Source organism: Hypanus sabinus, chromosome 16 (genome assembly GCF_030144855.1).
Source record: "Hypanus sabinus isolate sHypSab1 chromosome 16, sHypSab1.hap1, whole genome shotgun sequence".
In the NCBI taxonomy this organism is placed as follows: Eukaryota; Metazoa; Chordata; class Chondrichthyes; order Myliobatiformes; family Dasyatidae; genus Hypanus; species Hypanus sabinus.
Genome location: NC_082721.1, coordinates 18,220,552 through 18,236,265, shown reverse-complemented (window position 1 = coordinate 18,236,265; position 15,714 = coordinate 18,220,552). Strand labels below are relative to the sequence as shown.

Sequence of the window (15,714 nt, the reverse complement as noted above, 5' to 3'; positions counted from 1 at the left end):
CTTTCTGAGACACCGCTCCCTGAAGATGTCCTGGGTACTTTGTAAGCTAGTGCCCAAGATGGAGCTGACTAAATTTACAATCTTCTGCAGCTTTTTTCGGTCCTGTGCAGCAGCCCTTCCATACCAGACAGTGATGCAGTCTGTCAGAAAGCTCTCCACGGTACAACTATAGAAATTTTTGAGTGTATTTGTTGACATGCCAAATCTCTTCAAACTCCTAATGAAGTATAGCCGGTGTCTTGCCTTCTTTATAACTACAATACATTAAGAATATGTACAAACACGAACAGACACACAGCCAGGTAAGAAGTAGCTGTTTTAAATGAAAGTTCAGGGGAAATGAGTTCCAGGGAGAGACAGTGGAAGTTGCAGCAAGGCAAGGTTTAAAATGGTGTGCTAACAGAACAGAGCACAGATACGCTGTACACCCTTTCAGTGTATTGCAGTTCATTAAGGCGACAGTCAAGATGGTAAGCTGACAGAGACGACAACCACGCAGGCTGAGCATGGCCCTTGTAAACTTAACTCTTGTACTGCCCTCCTGTTTAAGCCTAGGAACCAAGGTCATCAAGCATAGCAAGATAAAATAAAGATGCAAATGAAAGAATCTAGGGCAACCCTTACTATTGGACAGTTATTATATTAATTTTCAAGTATCATTGACCTTTAATACGTAGACTTAATTTGTTGATAATGCCTGAAATATGTATTATCATATGTAATACATTGCAAGTTTGACTTATTAATCATATAGATCTCAAAACCACTAATAAATGCTTCCTGTACTGTAGTTTATGGGTCTGATGGCTCTGCATTTCTCTTTAACCTCAGGGTCATAAATTTGAGCCTGGGAACCGAGGTCACTAAGCAGACCAAGACATGATAAAGAGGCAGACAAAGAATTCTGGGGCAACACTTACAGTTATTTTATTCATTTTCAATTATTATTTGGCCTTTAATACATAGATTTTTTTTTCCTTTTCTTATATATAAAATTTTTTTAGGGAGAGGGTCACACAGACGGCGAGGAATGTAGCTGAAGGAAGAGGTGAGGGGAGGGTTTAATTATCCACTAATACATAGATTTAATTGGTTAATAACATCTTCAATATGTATTATGATTGGTGCTTAAACGTGCACATGAAGGGATTCAGAAGTGCACAAAGTTTCTATTCAATTAATATTTGTATACAACTGATCAGTTTCTGTATAAAATGGTATTTCTTTGTTCAAACTTCAGAGCAGTGTGGGTGACAGGGGCCATGCCATTCTCCTTGTGCACAAGTAAAATAAAGTGCGATTGAGGTACAAGTGTGAGTTTTCAGGCTCCAGTTAATCAGGGTCTGGCATGGACAGGTGCAAGCTCCAGCAAGAGTTTAGCTTCTCCCAACTCTAAACAGGAGAGTTTTCTATTCCTGAGTCTTGATTTCTTGTTAAAGGAAGAATCTGATGAACTTTCAAGCAGCTGAGCTCTTCTCTGGAATCCACACTGCTTAGTAATTTATGACAGTCAGCTCTCTAATATACACACAGCAGCCTCTTTATTCCGGCAGCTAGATGTTTGACTTAATAATCATATATATCTCAAAACCACTAATCAGTGCTTCCTGATCTGTAGTTGGTGGTCTGATGCTTTGTGTTGCTCTCAAACCTAAAGGTCGTAAACTCAATTCACAGGGCTGCTTCATTCCCAAGCATGTTTATATTAATGTTGCTAATATTTAGTGTAGCGATGCCAAGTATTTTGTCCCTGAGGAAGTAAAGTTCATTTCCTGTTGCAGATGTAATGTCGCTCCTGAAACAAATTTAAAGATAAAGATTTACAGAGAAAGGTTGAACAAGTTAGTTCTTTATTCTTTGGAGCATAGATGGTTGATGGGGGACTTGATAGAGGTATTTAAAATTATGAGGGGGATAGATAGAGTTGATGTGGATAGGCTTTTTCCATTGAGAGTAGGGGAGATTCAAACAAGAGGTCATGAGTTGAGAGTTAAGGGGCAGAAGTTTAGGGGTAACACGAGGGGGATCTTCTTTACTCAGAGAGTGGTAGCTGTGTGGAACGAGCTTCCAGTAGAAGTGGAAGAGGCAGGTTCGATTTTGTCATTTAAAAAAAAATTGGATAAGTATATGGACAGGAAAGGGATGGAGGGTTATGGGCTGATTGCAGGTAGGTGGGACTAGGTGAAAGTAAGTGTTCGGCACAGACTAGAAGGGCTGAGATGGCCTGTTTCCCTGTTGTAATTGTTATATGGTTATGTCACATTACCCTTGGCTGCAAATAATATTCTTAATGCACGATCACATGGTCTCCACAATGGTCTGGATCACTGATCAGTCTTAAAAAATGAATTTAAACAGTTGGTCTGGTCACTATATGGTAGCAAGGATGTTACTGTGCTGCAGGGGTGTAGAGGAGGTTCACCAGGATGTTGACTTGACTGGAATATGTCATGTATTAGAAGAAACTAGAGGAGGTTGAGATGTGATAAAAGTTATTCAAAAATTATTAAAAGGAAGAATTTTATTCTCCTTGGTGGGAGTGTTTAAAATAAGAGGGCATACTCCCTGGAGTGTAGGAGAATGAGAGGGAATTTGTTAGAAATATATAAAATTATGAGGGGCACAGATAGAGTAAATCCAAGCAACACACATGCAAAATGCTGGAGGAACTCAGCAGGCCAGGCAGCATCTATGGAAAAGAGTACAGTCGACGTTTTGGGTCGAGACCCTTCATCAGGACTGGGAAAATAAGTTGAGGACTCAGAGTAAGAAAGTGAGGGGAGGGGAGATAGAACCACAAGGTGATAGGTGAAACCGAGAGGGGGTGGGGGAGGCAGGGTGAAGTATAGAGCTGGGAAGTTGGTTGGTGAAAGGGATTCAGGGCTGGAGAAGGGGAAGTCTGATAGGACAGAACAGATGGCCATGGAAGAAAGAAAAGGGGGAGGAGCACCAGAGAGAAGTAATTGGCAGATAAGGAGATCAGGTGAGAGAAGAAAGTGTGAATGGGAAATGGTGAAGGTTGGGCCATTATTGGAAGTTTGAGGAATACTGATGTTTATGCCATCAGGTTGGAGGGTCAATGCAAGCAGGCTTTTCCCACCGAGGTTGGGTTAGACTAGAACTAGAGGTCATAGATAAAGGGTGAAAGGTGAAATATTTCAGAGGAACTTCTTCACTCAGAGGGTGGTGGAGTTTGCAATGAACTGCCAGCTAAAGTGGAGGATGCAAGTCAGATTGCAACAGCTAAAAGATATTGCTATAAGTACATGAATAGGAGGGGTAATGGGGATGGAGTGGGTCAATGGGACTAGACAGAATAAAAGATCACCTCAGGCAAAGTGGGCCAAAGGGGCTGTTTCTGTGCTGTATTACTCTATGATTCTATATAAAAGGTGAGAGGTAGATGGTCCACCAGGATTTTAGTGGGAATAGTTTCAGATAGAGAATGGTTAGAATGTGGAAGAAGCTGCCTGAGGAGAAGGTGGAGGTGGCTTCTCTGATAATAAGAAGCATCATCTGGGAAAATGGAACTAGATTATGTAAGGACCACGGTCAGCATGGACATATTCTGTGCTGTACCACTCTATCGCTGTAAAATAACAATCTGCTCCATACAAGCGGTTACCAGGACTGTCGAAAGGGTGTTTGAAGATAGGGAGGGATATTGGAAGAGGGAAGGCCAACCAAGGGGAATCTAAGTGTGGGTAGCTGAAAGCTTCTACGTTACTGGTTTGAAATGTAAGATCCTGTCATTGGAAAGCAATATAGTGTGGCTGGATATAGTCATGAAACAGAGAGGATGAAAATGTGAAGGTATTTGGGAATGAAGTAGATTTGTAATCAATGGAGTTGTGGTACAGGGTAGACCATAAGATCATAAGAGCAGTATTAGGCCATTTGGCCAATCAAGTCTTCTCTGGTATTCAACCTCATTCTACTGCCTTCTCCCCGTAACCTTTGAAGTTCTTACTAATCTACAAGTTATCAACCTCTGCTTTAAATGTACCCAATGACTTGGTTTCCACAGCTGTCTGTGGCAATGAATTCCACAGATTCACCACCCTCTGGCTAAAGAAATTCCTCCTCATCTCTGTTCTAAAGGGACGTCCTGATATTTTGAGGCTGTGCTCTTTGGAAAGTTGGTAATGACAAGGCAGATAAGTGAACGTAACCTACAGCAAGAAACCACTGAAATTGTGACTCTTTGAAGACTCATGAAAAGATATTTGGGGAGGGGAGTGTTATTTTTGGTCTCCAGTGCTGAATGTGGGGTATTCTGGATTGTGTATTGATCCAAAGATTCAACAGCATCTAGGGATCCTGTCAAAACTCACTTTTTCAAAAATTCACGCATTGGATATGGATGTTACCTGTGAGGCCTATTCCACCTTGTTCAACAGCTTGCTTATATGAGGGGCCAATTAAAAGTTACAAGGCTTAGAGGGGATCTGCTGAAGACTTTCTCACCAAAGGATGTTTGGAAACAGGAATGTAAAGCCAGAGGGGATGGGGAATGTTGAGAGTCTCCCAAAATTTCAGAAGTACTGAGACAAGCATTTGAAGGCTATGAGCCAAGTGCTGGAAGAATTATAAAGGAGTTTACAGTTTACAAATACCAATGCTTACAGTTTACGGATCCTATCTGTAGTTACTATTGTGTAGATTTGCTAAGTATGCCTACAGAGAAAAAATCTCGGAGTTTGTTGTTTGCAGTGACATGTATGTACCCTGATAATAAATTTTACTTTGAACTTTGAATACTTGAATGCAGTGTGCTGATGGGCCAGGTTCTGAGCTCGTTGACTATGTGTTAAGCACATTGGTAGATAAGTGGTTATATGTTACCACATTGGGTAAAGAAAACAGATTTCCTTCTCTGAAGACACATGAATCAAATTGGCTTTTCTGTCAGTCCAATGATCACTGTTACTAACACTAGATTTTCACTTAATTGTTTATTGATGTGAAATTAAATTTCCTCAGGTGAAGATACATCTACACCAAAGGAGATGTAAGGTACTCCTTCCCTCTGCTAGCCTGTAGGTCACCCTTGGGCAAGGGGTAGCACCCCAGTCAGGGTCACGTGAAGTCATGGGAGCAGGTGGTGGATGGTCGTATGAGCAACTGGTGCATATCACAAGTTCCAGTGCTGCAGCCACTGACACCAGGCAGACAATCTCTGAAGAGTATTGATCATGACTGGGGTCACCTGTCTTGAAAAGACACTGCCCAGAAGAAGACAATGGCAAACCACTTCTGTAGAAAAGTTTGCCAAGAACAATCATGGTCATGGATAGAGCAAAAAAAAAAGCAGATTAAAGAGAAATGGAAGACCATGATTGCCCACGTCATATGACATTGCACATAATAATGATGATGTCATAACAGGTCTAAACTTGCATCTCTTAGTCAATAACAAAGGCCCTTGGCACCGGCGCAGTAACAACCACTGTGTCATTTATAATCCTTCCTAATAGCATCAGGTCTGGCTTAGTGTCCAATTACACCTCTTGTCTCATCACACATTTCTGAAGTGCCTAGGGCTTTTTTTTTTATCCTTGTCAGTTCATCACTGGGACAACAGAGCTGAGTTCTACAATGGACATCAGCATGCACTCGCAGAGTTGTCTCGTGGCTGACAGCAGAATCCCTGACTGCTTCTTCCTCACCTAACCAAACTTACCTGAGCTAATTACAACATTGGAATGAAAGGTTGGATGAATCCAGTTAACTTAAAACAGGGGAATTGTGAGCTAGCTTAAAATATATTACTGCAAAAGCCTTTGAACACTTTTAACTTCTGAGGTTTAACTTACCAAGGTAATTCCTGCTGTTATCTGTAACTTTGATGTTCGTGGCTCCCGCAGGGATCACTGTCACATTATTGTAACCAAAGTAACCTACGATTAGTTAAACAAAATACATATTAACTCCATGACACAAACTATCACTGAAAGTTCTGAAGTCACCGTACATTATGCATTGTTTTGGAGATATGAAATTTTGGTTTATCCAGAAAAGTGCAGTCAGTGAGTGACAGAGCACTCAGGTGTTAGACATGCATTTTTGGGAATGGACTTTAAACCATCTAAGTAATAAAAAAAAAAAAATCCTGGAAATTCCTGCTGGGCTGTCTTATTATAGAATCAAAGCTATTGGAAAAGGCATAACCCCCAGATGCCACAACCAAAAATCCATTGATTGGAACCCTTGAAAGAAAAGTTTTGCATTTTCATAGCACGTTATGACCCAAGTATAACTCATTAGTGCTGTAATAGAAGTTTTCAAGTGCATTTACTGCTATATTGTAAGAAACACAGCATACGTTCCTACAAATGCCAAGAAACAAAATTACCTTTCTTTAATGTTAACTTAGAGATGGATACATCGCTGTAGTTGTTCCAACAAGCAGCATAAAATCTTTCATACACACCCGACAGAACAGAAAGGATTTTATTGTAACATCTGATCCCATACAATGGCACCACATTGGAGGACCAGACTAGATTTTAGCACTGAATTTGATCTCGTACCTTTTTGTTGCAGAAGCAAGTATGTTGTCCAATGAATCATAACTAACACGAGGAATGGGCTGCTGGCAGCGGTGGTCGAGGTGGATAAGATAGGGTCTTTTAAGAGACTTTTGGATAGGTACATGGAGTTTAGAAAAATAGAGAGCTATAGGTAAGCCTAGTAATTTCTAAGGTAGGGATGTATTCGGCACAACTTTGTGGGCCGAAGGGCCTGTATTGTGCTGTAGGTTTTCTATGTTTCTATGTAACACAATGCAGTAGGGATATACAACCATGGAAAAGGACTACAGATACTAACAGAGCCAGAAGATGCTATAAGTATCTAAATTGTCCTTTGTAAGGTCACCTAGTCTAATTTCATCGTCTGTTAGAAAATAGTGGTAGAACATTTGGCTTTTCAATCCTGCTCCACCATTCTACATGACCATAACTGATCATCCACATCAGTACTATTCCTGCCTTCTCTCCATATTGCTGAATCCTGTTAACATTAAGTAATATATCTTCCTCTTTCTTAAACATATTAAATGACTCTGCTTTCTGTGGTAGAAGATTCACCACTGTCCAGGTGAAGAAACTTCTCCTGATATTGGTTCAGATGGCATCCCCCATATCCTGAAGCTACAGCCCCTTGTTCTGCATTCTCCTATCATTAGGAGCTTCTTTCTAGAGCTAGTCTGCCCTGATCTGACTCCAAAATATTTCCTTTATTTCAAATGCTTTCTCTTTCTTTTGGTACAGTATCTCTGCTTCAGTCATTCTCTGCAGCTAACATTCCATTTTCTGACCTTCTGTCCCAAGGACAAACAACTTCTCTCCGCATTGATTTTAAATTTGTTGGGTTGAGACTCAAACAGAGGAAATTTGTCTTCACCTCTTTTATCCTAAGAAAGCCCTTTATGTTAATGTACCTTTTTATATAAACTCATAACTTGCTTCTTTCCATTGCAGAATGCATTCATTGGTTTTGTACCTTTTTATAAGGAAAAAATATCAATTGTGCAAATGGTTTTAGATAGCCTTGTTAAGAGAAATGGTATTTGATAGAGAAAGCTAAAAGTATCAAAGCACTCATGAAAGCTGTGCAGACCAACTCACTGGGTGTATTTAAGGTAGAGATTGACAGGTTCTCATTTGGTAAGGGGATTAAGGATTATAGGGAGAAGGCAGGAGATTTGCATTAAATAAAATCCTACATAATTGAATGACAGAACAGACTCAATGGGTCGAATGGCTTAATTCTGTTCCTATATGTTAGGGTTTTTCCAGTGGGCTGCACATGAGTGAAATGAGGTGAAGACTCAGCTTTGAGTGTCTGGAAATTGGAGGATCCGTGACTGTAGTTTCTCAAAGTGAAGATGGTGTAGCTAAATATCTTATTTTAGGATAGTTCCATTTTGGACAACATGCTGTATTTATTTAATACATGAAATCCAAAATTTGCTTTTACATATTTCCCTTAACATGTCATTAAGTAGAAGGTTTGGTTTTAAATCAATGGGCAGTGGATTAGAGGGGACTTAAAAATGAATATATGTATTTCATCTAAAAGTGATGGTGGCCCAGAACTCACTGACTGAAAGTGTGATGGAGACAGAAATCCTCACCACATTTACGATGTACCCAGTTGAACACATAAAGATCTGGAGTCCAAGAGCTGAGAATTGGAATTAATCTTAAGTCCAATTATAGCTGGCAAAGACATGGGCAAAATGACCACCTTCTGTGGTGTAACTTACTTTGTTAGTAGTAACAAACAGAATTTCACATATTAATCTGAGGGGTAGAAATTTGCCTTTATGGTTTTATGCTTAATGGGTCCTTATCAGGAACTGAATTAACCAATTGCCATGCTTAGTGCAGGTAACTAGGGATAGATTTCTCTCCCCATGAGATATCAAGAACTTTACCTACTGGATGTAACTCTCAGATGATTTGTGAAGAATTATGGAAAGAGCCAATCATATATTATTTAAAATAAAGCAGGATTATCTTTCCTAATTTTTTAAATGCTATTTGCATTGGGAAAAGTGAAACAAGCTAAGGTAATTATAATGATCAGCTAACAGCCAAGTTATAATAATGAAAATCTGGTGTATTATCATCGATAGAGAAAGACCAACAATGCACAATTGGCATTATCAGTAGGCTACGGCACTTGGGCTGTGTCCACAATAATGATACAACTGTCTGCCTCTGTGCTCTCTGTGGATGTGCATCTCCAGCAGCTTTTCTGTTTTTGCCAAGCTCGGAGGCATGGCCACTATTACTCTCCTGCCTCTTGAGCTACTGTGCACTGCTCTTGCGATTGCGGGCTGCTGGCATGGACAGGAATTCTGATTCGTGGTTTAGTCAAGGCACAAAGCATTCACCCATCGAGAATGTCAGGGCAATCACCAGAAGAGGGGAATGCTGAATGGTAGACTCTCCGGACCAGGGCACATGAGTTGTTCCGTCCACCGCACACCCCGCAGACATCCGTTCTGACATCCGAGCCGAGGATGCTGTCACAGCCTACTTTCTGAAAAGCACAAGAGAGGGGTAAAATAAACAAGGAAACACATCGGATGAATCAGCTCAGCAATTCTGTGTGTTTACCATCAGAAAATTTCTTATTTAAACTCTAGAGCTGCTGAGGAAGGAATTGTACACATCTCAGTTACTCATAAGGGCTTGTTCCACATTTTTAAAATTTACTTATTGATATACATCATAGAGTAGGCCCTCCCAACCCTCGGAGCCACGCTACCCAGCAATCCTTTGATTTAACCCTAAGCACAGGACAATTTACAATGACCAATTAACCTACCAACCAGTACATCCTTGGACAGTGGGAGGAAACTGGAGCACCCTGAGGAAACACATGAGGTCACGGGCAGAATGAACAAACTTCTAATAGGAAGCAGCGGGAATGGAACCCAGGTCGCTGGTATTGTACAGCATTGGGCTAACCATTGTGCTATGATACCACCCTTTTGTGCAGAAAGTTCACAAGCAAGAAACAGCTTTCCCCTCAAACATTTCACTGTAAAGGCTCTTGTTTATCTTTTTCTCAGGTCTCCACAGTGATTAAAAAGTGCAAGGCACAGACTTATAAACACAAAAGCTTCTACAGATTCTGGAATTCTTGGGCAAAACACACAAAGTGCTGGAGGAATTCAGCAGGTCAGGCAGCTTTGATGGAAAGATGGAAAGAAACTCACAGCTGACATTTCAGACCAAGACCCTTCAAGGCCCAAAACATTGACTGTCCATTGATGTTGCCTGACCTACTGAGACAGAGATGTAATTTAATTCCCCTTCCTTTGTATTTATAGGGTCTTTTGCAGTGAGAAACAGATGCCCCTTTGAGTCTCTGGATTCTGGAAGTATAAAGATAATCTAACCAATGTCAGAAATTGAAAAATCCAGTTCAGCATCTCCCTAATGGCTCAACTGAAGTGCAATGGTCTTGCCTTGACCCAGGTCAAACAAAATATTTTCCATTCGGAGTATAACAAGCGAGGATGGGTGGAGTAATTTTGGGTGTCAGTCGGTAGGACACTTCACTTAACCTATGCACTTTCAGGAAAGAACAGTTTTAATCCTGGAATGCTCAATAAATTGACAGTGCTAGCTCTTACGGTCAAGTTGTATGTTGATATGCTGTCCAGGCTTATGTTTAGAGAATTGAGTGGACAGGATGGAGCATGAACTTTAAAATTGTATAGCACAACAAGAACACACACAGATGTATACTGGAAACATAGCGTAACAATCCTTTAAGAGACAATTTAGCATCAAAATATACGGGACTTTTTCATCATGTCGAGTGGAAGACTTTTTTTTGCAGCTAATAAAATATTTCTATTTGGAAATGCTAAACATTGGCAGATAAGTGCATCTCTTGAGAAGGGAGTAACAAACAGAATTACACATATATTAATCTCTAATCGACACATTACAAATGTAGTTCAGAGTCAAGTAGTTTGGGTTTCATAGTAATGCAAAGCTAGCATGTGCACGAGGTTTCATACTAATTTCAACCCATGTAAAGTGCCTACCTCTCCGGGACGTCTCGCTTGGGTCTCAAGTTCATTTCCGTTTCTATAATCAGGTAGTATTCCCTCTCAACTTTGTGGAACAATTTACCACTGACAACACATTTCCTTCAATAGAGGTTCCCAACCTGGGGTCCATGGACCCCTTGCTTAATAGGTGCTGGTCCATAGCATAAAAAAGATTCAGAACCCCTGCTACAAGTCTAAAATATTAACTTTGAAATTAAGCTTGTGGTTTTATGTATTACCTATATCAGCATCTGCATTCTTCCTTCACAAAACAAAGCACTGTTTAAGCAGGTATTAAATCCCACACTTGTTCAATATTTTTGTTGTATCAGTGAATACACATTGAGTTCCACTTATAGAGGGAGTACATTGAAAAGGGTGTGTTCAAAAAGGTCAGTGCTACACACCCTGACATCACCATACTTCCTCTATAAGGGGAACTAGTATAAACAAATGGACAGAGTGAGCATGGGATCGCCTTTGTTGCTGGCTATTGCTAACTTGGAGGAGAGGGCTCGGAGTTCATCACCCTTACACCCCATATGCCTCTTCAGATACATCAATGACACATTTGTAGTGTGACCTCCTGGACTCCAGACACTCCAACAGCTCCACGACCATTTTGAACAGCATACATCCAAACATTCGATTTACAGTGGAGATGGAGAAGAAAGGCTGCCTCCTATTCCTGGACATTCTAATATGACAGAAACCAAACGGAAGCCTTGGCCATGGTGTCTTTTGGAAACCCACTCACATGGAATTATACCTCAACAATTATAAACCAATTCCAATACCAGTCCATGAACATGCAGAGAATGGAGTGATATAGACCTAATGTATCAGAAAGGATTAGTTCAGTTAGGCATTTAATTTTTCCCATCCAGCACAACACCATGAGCCAAAGGGTCTATCCATATATTGTAATGTTCAATTGACATTTTACATTATGATTGTAAGTTATTACTGGGCTCCCCAACTGAACCTCCAAAACCCCACCTCACTGTACAGGCAGGAGCTGGACCTGATACTGTTGAGTGTTTCCAAGATGACATTGCATTCAGCAACACTTCTAGATAGGCAGATTGTGGAAAGAGATGCCAGTAGAAGTGATTGAGGCAGGTTTGATTTCAACATTTAAGAGAAGTTTGGATAAGTACATGTGTGGGAGGTTTTTAAAGGCTATGGTCCAGGTGCAGGTTGCTGGGACTAGGCAGTACGATAGTTTTGCATGGACTCAATGGGCCAAAGGGCCTGTTTCTTTGCTTAAGTGCTATAAGACTCTGAAAACAAAAGTGTTGCGCATAGAGGAACAAACTGTTGCAATGTATGGAAATGTTGCCTTCTAACTCTGGCCATAGCAACAACGCTAAATTAGGATTGTAATGGACCTTAAGGAAGGTAAGGTACAAGCCCTACTTTCTTGAGCATGAGTCACCATTGATAAAATAGGAACTGGACCAAGGCAGTCATCACTTTGCATCTGCTCCGCTATCCAATAAGATCTTTCATCTCAGTCTCTTCTTCCTGCAGTAACCCAAATCCATTGGTTACATTAATACCTAAAAATATAAACAATTCTTCCTTGAATATGCTTAATTAAGACAGACAGCAGTGCATTCTAAAGGCTGGGTTTAGTTCTTATTAATGCCTGAGATATGACTTACCAGACACCGTCCACTGATGCACATATCCGATGAGTTTGGGCTGCATTTCGTCCCGTCTAGAACAAAACCAAATCTGTAGTAAAAGTTCTTCCCTTTGGCCAGGCAGTTGAGATCACATTGGTTGGGAGCTAGAGGAGACAGCAGATTCAAAGATTAAACTCCTATCAAGTCTCCAGGGTATGAGCAGAACCCTGGGCCAAATCCATGTGAAGCAATTATGAGTCAGTGATAGTACTGAGCAAGAAGAGGCTGTCGTTATATTAAATAGCATTCAAAGAGTTAAATTACTTGGTCAAAGATCACTACTTTACAATCCTCCCACTAGAACAAATAGTAACTCCCTCTGATGTAGCATCTTTAACTGTGCAAAAAAACTCCATGATGCTTCACAGATGAGAAAAATAATTTGATACCAAGCTAAAGAAATGCATAGAAATTATAAAATTCAAGGAGGAAAGGTAGATAAAGAGGCAAGAAGTTACTGAAGTGGATTCCTGAGCTTAAAACCTTGGCAGCTGAAGGCATGGCTGCTAATTTGAGTTGATTCAGCATCAGAAGAACGCCAATATCTCCGAATACTCGAAATTCATGCAAAATAGAGGCCATTCAGATTATTATGTGAGTGCCAGCCAAAAGTGGATCTCATTAGTTCAAAATAACAGATTCTGCAGATGCTGGAAATCCAGAGCAACACACACAAAATGCTGGAGGAACTCAACAGGTCAGGCAGCTTCTATGGAGAGGAATAAACAGTTGACATTTTGGGTCGAGACCCTTCTTCAGAACTGGAAAGGAAGGGGTCAAAAGCCAGAATAAGAAGGGGGAGGGGAGGGGAAACAGTACAAGCTGGAAGGTGATAGGTGAAGCCTGGTGAGGGGGATGGTAGGTGGGTGAGGGAAGAGGGCAATGAAGTGAGAAGCTGAGAGGTGATAGATGGAAAAAGTTAAGAAATTGTTAAATTCCATGAAATGGCTTAAAATCCATTTACTTGCTCATTTGTATACCCTGTTGAATTTGGCTAGTAGTGTGATAAGATTTCCTTATTGATCCTTCGCTCTGCTCATGAGGTAATTGTATAAAGCAACATTGTAAATATGTCTGCAACTACTTCCTTTGCCCTGTATTTCTTAGAACATTGAAACATTTTAGAATAATGAGTTTACAATCCTGATGGACACAGTGGAGTCCCACTGGAGAAAGATTGTTACTCCAAATGGCACAGCTGTAGTTTAGGCAAGCCTTTAGGGACAGTATATCTGCTAGTTTCCGATTTGAATATTCTGTGTTGATTTCTGCCTGGTAATTTAACCCAGATTTAGTTCATGACATTTCAGTCATGAGTTATTTTATTCGTATGTACAGTTGCAGTTGTAATTTCACTTTATTTGTGCACTAACTAGGTTTAAAGGGCCCCTGTGCATTGTGTTAAGTGTGCAGACCAATCAGTCCATCAAATCAGTTCTCCCATGCAGAGAGATTGGCGTTAATCTGCAAACTAAATCCATCATCCCGGCCCCATGTTGTTTGAAAGCCTGGTTTAGCAAAATCTATTAACTTCAGAATTAAGATCCTCAATTGAATGGTCATCAATTGTCCCATTTCTAGCACCCATTATGTGTGGATGTGTCTCACAACTTCCACTTGAACTGATTTTAGTGTTGCATCTCCTAGTTCTACAAAGTTCAATGTAAATTTTATTATCAAACTACATATATGTCACCAGAGACAACCCTGAGATTCATTTTCTTGTGGGCATACTCAACAAATATATAGAATAGTAACTATAACAGGATCAATGAGAGATCATCCAGAGTGCGGAAGAGAAGAAACTGTGCAAATGTAATTATAAATAAATAGCAATAAATAATAAGAACATGAGATAATGAGGTAAAGAGTCCTTAAAGTGAGATCATTGGTTGTGGGAACATCTCAATGAGGGGGCGAGTGAGTGTAGTTATCCCCTTTTATTCAAGATCCTGATGATTGAGTGGTAGTAACTGTTCTTGAACCTGATGGCATGAGTCCTGAGCTTCTTGTACCTTCTACCTGATGGCAGTGGTGCAAAGAGTGCATAGCCTGGGTGGTGTGGATCTCTGAAGATGGATTCTGCTTTCCGAAAACAACGTTTCATATAGATGTGCCTGGTGTCTGGGAAGGCTTTACCCTTTGATGTACTGGGCCAAACCCACTACCTTTAGTAGGATTTTCTATTGAGAGGCATTGGTGTTTCCATTCCAGAACGTGATACTCTCTCTACTACACATCTATAGAAGTTTGTCAAGGTTTTAGATGTCATGCCGAATCTCTGCAGACTCTTAAGGAAGGAGAGGCACCATGCTTCCTTCACAGCTGAACCTAACTGAAAAAGTATTGTTTGTTATGTTTCAATTCCATTCCAAATCTGATAAGCCTTGAACTATCGTGACTTATCCTTGAATATACCAAAATGTACAGGTTTAATTTGATAAGGATTCATCCTTTTGAGATCTGCTAAATTTTGGTTAATCCTCATAGCATTCCTTCCAAAAGCATTGCATCACATCAAAGGATAACACAGTCAATTGAATAGGCACATCAGGATTTAGGTCCAAGTTTCTGAACTCCCATTATCCTGATAACACGTATCTGCAGCCTCAGCTTATCTGACAAATGCTCAACTTCCTGTCCTGATCAAGGTACAAGACAAGGTGGAGTTGTGCCAACTGAACTGGATCTTCAGCTCAGGACATGAGGATGTCAGTGATATCATCATTTTGTACCTGTGCAGAGCGTTTCACACTTACCCCCGTAGAATGGAAGCCACTGTTGAATCACCATGTTGCCCCGGATTGGTTTGTTGTTATAAAGTGAACACTGAAACTTCCGGAAATCGGTGGACCCTGGAGGGCACGCCTGTGAAAAAAAATTGCTAATGTCTGTCAGCAATGTGTAAACAACCTGGAGTTGCTCACAGAGAATAATGTTTTTAAGTTGTATCTGACAGTCTGTTCACTAGCATAATGGTTTGCTTATTAGACTAGGGAACGTTGATCCTCAGATAGCACAAGAATTTAAATTCAAGGAAAGAAGTAAACTTGAAACTGGATAAAGCTGGTCTCGGAGAGAGTCACCATAAGACTAAAACCCTATCCGATTTCTTTTTAGGAATGAAATCTACTCTCTTACAATGTTTGAGCAGTTTGTGAACCCAGACCCATTTGATGTTAAATTGCACTTTGAAAATGCCGAACCCTTAAGTTCAGGGGACAATTAGAATGGATCGTTAAACTTGAGCAACATGCAGACCCCGTGAACAAACTGGTATTTATGGAGTACCTGTAAATGTCGGGAAATGCACTTAAATTGGAGGAATGAAAGAAAATCAAATGAGGAGAAACAAAGATGTAAATATGAGGCTGGTTGATTAGCTGGGATTTCGCAATAGTGTTAAAGAGAACTGGAAAAGGAATGGTTAAGGCAAAGCAT

The 15,714-nt window shown here is 40.4% G+C and overlaps 1 protein-coding gene across 1 annotated transcript in view; it reads right to left on the bottom strand.

Annotated features, from left to right (window-relative positions):
* LOC132406038 (ADAMTS-like protein 5) overlaps positions 1-15,714 on the bottom strand; it is a 138,530-nt gene that overhangs the window by 20,401 nt on the left and 102,415 nt on the right. The window contains exons 5-8 of the mRNA XM_059991197.1: positions 15,033-15,141; positions 12,250-12,377; positions 8,931-9,054; positions 5,817-5,900 (exon numbers count right to left, since the gene is read on the bottom strand). Of these exons, the coding sequence (XP_059847180.1) occupies positions 5,817-5,900; positions 8,931-9,054; positions 12,250-12,377; positions 15,033-15,141 (445 nt within the window). The remainder of the gene's footprint in view (positions 1-5,816; positions 5,901-8,930; positions 9,055-12,249; positions 12,378-15,032; positions 15,142-15,714) is intronic.